The sequence below is a fragment of the Nicotiana attenuata genome, unplaced genomic scaffold (genome assembly GCF_001879085.1).
Source record: "Nicotiana attenuata strain UT unplaced genomic scaffold, NIATTr2, whole genome shotgun sequence".
Taxonomy (NCBI): Eukaryota; Viridiplantae; Streptophyta; class Magnoliopsida; order Solanales; family Solanaceae; genus Nicotiana; species Nicotiana attenuata.
In genome coordinates, this window is record NW_017670747.1 from 445,304 (window position 1) to 451,876 (window position 6,573).

General features: G+C 37.5%; 1 protein-coding gene across 1 annotated transcript; it reads right to left on the bottom strand.

Moving 5' to 3' along the window:
• Window positions 1-714: 714 nt before the first annotated feature.
• On the bottom strand, window positions 715-2,634 carry LOC109242950. Its single transcript, XM_019409845.1, has one exon. The coding sequence runs from the start codon at window positions 2,586-2,588 to the stop codon at window positions 894-896; it is 1,695 nt and encodes a 564-aa protein (XP_019265390.1). The 5' UTR covers window positions 2,589-2,634; the 3' UTR covers window positions 715-893.
• Between the last annotated feature and the right edge of the window lie 3,939 nt (window positions 2,635-6,573).

Genomic DNA, 6,573 nt, shown 5'->3' on the forward strand with positions numbered 1-6,573 from the left:
GCGTGAATTGGGAGTGCTTAGTGGTTACAAGTCGGCTTTTAAGGTTGGGTGGTGACAAATAGATTGTTGGAATTGATTGAATTGAAATGTTATACTTGGGCATGCTTAAACGGGAAGAATTAAAATTTTGTATGTTCATGCTTGTGTGCCGGTATTGATCATAGTCAAGGGTAGAGTGTACGGTTAAAAGTTGAATTGCTCCTCTATAGTCGAGACTTGTACGTAGTTGGGGTTTTATGTATATCTTTCTCACATCTTTAAAAAACTGGAACTCGTGTGCACATTAATTAACTTATCCTATTTATGACAAATTTAAAACATTAGCATTGACAATTTAAACCCTTGACCTCGCAAAGGAATGATATGCTCAGTTAATAATAGGATAAATATGTTTTGTTTAATTGCAAGAAAAGAGAAGGCAACATCAAATGGAAGAAGACTCAGGGGTCTTTTGGTTCAAGATAAGGATTATCCCAGTATTATATTCTTAATGTTACAATCCTGCCTCCTATATGAGATAGATAATCTCACAATTTTGGTATAAATAGATTAATAGCCACATCAAACACTAAATAAATTTAATCCCAATGGAATAGTAAATTTAAAAGAATGCGTTGGAGTGAGAAATGATGAAACAAGTAACACTTTTGCAAATCTAATAAGAGTTAAGTTCTGTTTCTTGTAATCACATAATAACATTTCAAGTTTGATGAATTTCAAAGTGAATATCATGGTCAATAATTAGTTTTGTGTTGTAATATAACAGATACAAATAAATAGCAAAACCACCAAAGGACGTGGTGCAGCGGATGAGGCTGCTTTTCCCTTAATCAGACGTCTCGAGTTCGAGCCCTGGGTATGGAAAAATCCTTCGTACGGAGCACTCCCCCGTCTCAAGAATCCCAAATAGGACCAAAGGCAGGAATTCCAGACTTTTTGCATGCATTAACCACATCTCTACTCCCTTCTGGATTACTAGTAACAATAACCACTTCAGCTCCCCATTTCTTGGCTGTCTCAACACTCATTTCTGATACATTTGGACGACCAAGTAAAGCTGTATCATGTATAATCACTTTCTCATTTGGATGTCCATTAATCATCTCTTTGATTTCCTTTCCAAAATTTTGTTCCACCCCTTTCGTCACCCAAAGAAAACACACATCAGCTGAACATGGTTGCAAAAGAAATGACAGAAAAACACAGATTCCTGAGCCAGTAGCTACCACCAGGACCTTGTTGTACATGTTTACTAAATACGGCAAGCCTGCAAAATGAACTTGTCGAACCCATAAATGGCTAGGAGGATTTGATACTAAAGATTTTGTGAAATCACCAACTGCACCTGCTAATATCATGTGTTCTTTTTTCCCATCCGAAATGATCCCGAATGCATGCCATTCGGAGAAGGGTGAAGGACTAATCCTTCCTAAAATTCCAGGTTTGATTCCACCGTCGAACTTGATGATCGAAGCATGTCCAGATGGGGATGTGATCTTCACTGGAACACGTCTCACTGTTAACCATGGAATGATTATTAGTACTGTGATTGCCACTGTGAACCAGAATTCTTGTTGTTTTATCAGTTTAGAACTAATCTCAGTCCTGTAAGATTTGGTTTCGGGATCAAAAGAAATTGTTAAGGTTATGAAAGCCCAAAGAAGTGCTAATGCTGTCCATCCAAGAAATCGATGAATTCTCTCAAAGAAATTGTGATGGAGATGGCGGACGAGGGGAAATGCAGCCAATGAAGATAAGCAGAGAAGTGAAAGGATTGCAAAAGCAACGCCAATGATTTCAGTGGAAGTGTTTTCACTGTCATTCAACGTCAGGATTAAGGCATAAACAAGCCATGCAATTGAAGAGATTGCACAACCGCTATGAATTCCACCAAGAGATTGAAGTAAAGATGTAACCATAGTCTTGATCCGAATAGGAATCCAAGACCATCCTAAACAATTCACTGCAAGCCAGAATACTACTCGCAAACATGCTTCACTTCGACATAGTGTTAAAGCAAAAATATTCCCAATGGAAAACAAAACAGCTTTTCTACTTGCATATGAGAAATTCCCAGTAGCAGCAAGAATCAAACAAGTGATATTTATAACAAAAGAGAGCACGAATAATTGTTTGTAAACTGTAAACAAGCCTTGATCAAGAAGAATGACAGACAATCTTGATGAATTAGGGTTTTTCTTTTCGCGTTTGCTCAGTGTTTTCGGAGGAAGAAATGGCAATGGTGATGATGATCCCACTTGAATTTGCAAAGGTGACCCTTCTTTTTCGTAATAGCCTTCTTCGATGTCAGCTAGAGTAACATCATCATTATCATTATCATCATCGTCGTCGTCCAAATCTATGACTATGTCACAAAAATGGCTACTAGTGCGACTCATTGATCTTTGCATAAAAGATGAAGATGGAACAATCTTTTTGCTAAAACTATTAAGCCAAAATCTTTTGCTACCTTGGGAAGCTTCAATTATTGGTTGTTTAGGAACAGCAAATGGATCTTCGCGAGGCTTTATTTCAAATGCTACACCTCTGCAGCTTGCGAACCTCTCAAACTTTTCTGTTGTTTTCATATTTATTTTGCTCACAAAAGAAGAAGCTAAATGAAAATATAGAATTCTAAGGGAGATGGAGAACTCAAGGTGGAGATGTTGAGGAAAGTCTATGTATTTATAGACTAATTCATGGCTTGATTAGACATTTAAAATTCCTTTTTTTTTTTTTTGGCTTTTCGTGCTTTTAGTTTATGCTCCCTCCGTCCAATGTTTGTTATGTAATTTGAATTTCGAGAGTCAAACTATCTAATTTTAAAAAATAAGGGAATTAATTTTTTAAAAATAAAATTTATATATTTGAAAACTATATAAAAGGTATTATAAATCATATGTAATACTTAACAATTCAAAAAATATAAAATGCATATATATGAAAGAATTCCGATCAAAGAAAAACTCGTTTGATCGAAATCCGAATTGCATCACATGAATTGAGGCAGAAGGACTATTTTTTTAGTCCAATTATCTTACACATTAATACATGTGACGTTTTTTATTTTGTATTATATATTTTGTGTTTTATGAATTTTATTTGTATAGTCAGACATTTCTATAACAACATCTCTATATAACAATCATTCACTATAAAAGTCAAGTTTTATCGAAATCGATTTTTATGTTGTGTTATAATATATGTCCTCTATAACACATTTCACTATAGCAGCAAAAAAGATATCAGAACGAGCGAGGCTGCTATAGAGAGATTTGACTGTATATTATCGAATGTCACCTTCAAAGAATTTCTTGTAAGGAGTTTCTCCCAATGGATTTTATACGTAATTTCCTTTATGGGTGCATTCCAAGTGATCGGCTACTTGAAATAACTATATATAAAGTATCAAATATTGGTTGGTATCGGCATTTCCTAATTAGTTTTATGTAAAAACCAATAAGACTTTTCGATGTTTGAAAACAACCCAAGAAACTTCTATATATCTTGTACGTTTTACACTTTTAAAATATCCAGATATTAGTTTAAGAATTCTTTTGTCCATTAATAACCAACCAACTATTAAAATTTATTTAACCAAAAATTAAGTAAACCAAGTTAAAACTAATAGTCTTGACTAATTAGCAGCAGCTAAATCGAAATTTATAAGTTTTTAGTTCACAATGTTAAGCGGCATAGACATGTAGACTGTCAATTTCTTTTATTATTTATTTTTAGATTATGAGTTAGTTAAATGTATCACACCTCTGTATTAGGAGAAGTAAGGAGATCTTTACTTCCAAAAAGTGGAGTAGAACTATAAGGGGTCGTTTGGTACAAAGGTGGCATAAACCACGATATCCCATGGTATGGTATGGGATTAACTAACGATTACGAAAATAACAATGCATAGCCGCTCTCAAAATAATAGTCAAAAAATGTATATTTTTTTGCATATATATACATTCTATACAAAAAAATTATACAAATTTTATACACTATTTCGGCTACTGAATGTAAATAATTTCTTACGAGGGCTAAAAGTGATAATACTCCTTAACTATTGCACCTTTTATATGAGATAACTAATCCTATTATTTTAAAGAAAAAGTTTTTATGTGATTAGCTAATATCTATAATCAAACATGAAATAAATACAATTTTAAATTTTATTTCGGGATTATTATCCTTATCCTAATCCAAACGCCATGTAGAGAGTTTGAATTGATCTTCCGATACATTTCTTTGTTACTGTTTACCCTAAAAATTGAGTAACAATTAAACCTGTAATGTGGTTTTAAGGATACGTGATTTCACCTAATATCAATTGAGAAACGTAAAGATAAGCAATAGAAATTAATATTAATGCGAAACAAACCAGCGTTTTGGACAGAGCCCTCGAGTTAATGTATCCTCGAGCTAACAGAGCAAGAACAATTAAAAAGTAGTGAACTGATGAACGAGAGAACGTAAATTAAACAGAGATTCTTGTATTTCTTTAGTCTGTGTGAATGTCAAAGTGCCTTACAAATGATGGGGACTCCCCTTTATATACTAGAGGAATCCTAATTATGGTACAATTTTAATTACGGAAGTAAATCCCATAACTGGTACAAATAATCACCCTTGATTCGATCTGTTCCAGAATTTCCGCCATGATCTTCGACCGGTTACGGAAATCTCGCCTTTCCGTTATTGCACTTCACTCGAGTTCGGTTATACTTAGCCTCGATTGTTGCTGGCCTTAGTCTCGAAGGACATCTCGACTCTTGAACTCGACACTTCGTCTTCGTGTTATAGCCCGAACCATCGCGAGGCTGACCCTCAATGTAATTCCCTGATCTCGAAATAATGGCAAAATCGGGCAAGCCCAATTTTATCCGTATACAGATAGTCCCCTCGTTTCTTGGAGTGTAATGAGAAGAAACGAACTGAGTCTTCGATTTTGTACATCGACCAATTGCGACGTCACCCTTGTGACGTAAGCGATGGAGGTGTCTGAAGCGTCACGTCTGCACAACTCCCAAGACCATTAATTAGCGCCAGTTAATGGTCGGCCACTAGTGTTTTCAATCATAGCAATATTTTAAATAGATCCTCTTCATAGTTTTCTCAAACTTTATTTTCAAAACATTGCTTAATCTTCAAAGCTCTCCTTCCTTCAAGTTCCTCAATTCTGCAAATTATGTACATCCCATTTGCCAATCCTCTCCTAAAACAACAAACTTTATTTTCTTCTTTTTTTCTGAACTCACATAGAAATGGCGAAAAGATCTAAAACTGTTCCCCAAAAGGAAAAAGCCTCCTCATCGCGGTCGGCCGGTGATAAAACGCCGATGGAGCCACGCATCGAAGAGTGCATTCACGGGTCATGCGACCTCACTTCCGATTTTAAAGTTGCAAAACCTCGTCGGTCCATGGCCATTGTGAACCAATGTTGAGATACGTATGCTCGATAACCGAAGGCGATATCGAGCAAGTGAAAAAAGATTGCCATTGGGAAAACAAAGAGGTGGTGATTCCTACCCCTGAAGAGGACATCACCGCTTACGTAGAAGTGTTCTTATATGTTTACACTTACCCCTTTACGCTGGTTCCTGTTGATTAGGTTATCCTCGACTTCTGCCGTCAATACTGAATAACTCTTGGCAAGGTACACCCTTCCTTTTGGCGCTTTGTTATCTTGATTCGATTCATCGTGAGCAAGGTCGAAGGGATGCCATTTACCCTCGACCACCTCATTAGACTGTATAGCCCCCGTCTCCATCGAGGCGGTTTAATAAGGCTCCATAAAGTGTTGTTCTCGAGTACAGATGAGGACAATGATCGGGGATGGGTGGGTCGGTTTGTCCGAATGAGGACCTTCAATATAATCCCGGCCGAGAAAATGCCATTCCCCGAGGAATGGAACATGGAGCGTAAGTATAAGCCCATCAACATCTTACGTTGATTGCTTTGTTTCTTTTATCTTCCTTCATCCACATCTTTTCTCGCCCACGTCTTTCCTTATGGATTTAGCGGTTCCCTGGGTGCTCGGTGCAATCCCAAACCTCGAAAGTTGGGTTCGGAAGCTGGCTTCGACTTCTACATATGTTGAGCGCTCGTGGAGCGATTTAGCAAGGGGTCGATGAGAGGCCAAGAATCATGGTAAGCTTATCTTATACGCTTTTGATGCTCTTTTCTGTAACGTTTTTTTTTTCATTTTTACTTGATTCCCATTTATGCAGGTCTCGGGGATGTTGCCGAAATGAGGCCGGCCCCGCTTGGGGAAGAGGAGGCCCCGAAACCGGCTAAGGATAAGAAGAGGAGAAGGGTCTTACCTTTAGATACTCCGAATCCTAAGAAGAGCAAGGCTCGCAAGTCGAACAATGACTTTGCCGCTTTATCTGCTGACGTAGCCCAAAAACTACGACATGAAGAAGAGGAGGAGGATGAGGATGGCGCCTTCAAACTAGTGGCTCGAAAGAAGAGCGCCGAGGTCCCAAAGGCCGCTGAGCCGGCTATAATCGAAGAAGTTTAGCCTCGGGCTGAGGAGGGCTTGGAAGATGCCCCGAGCGGAGTCCCCGAGTCAGC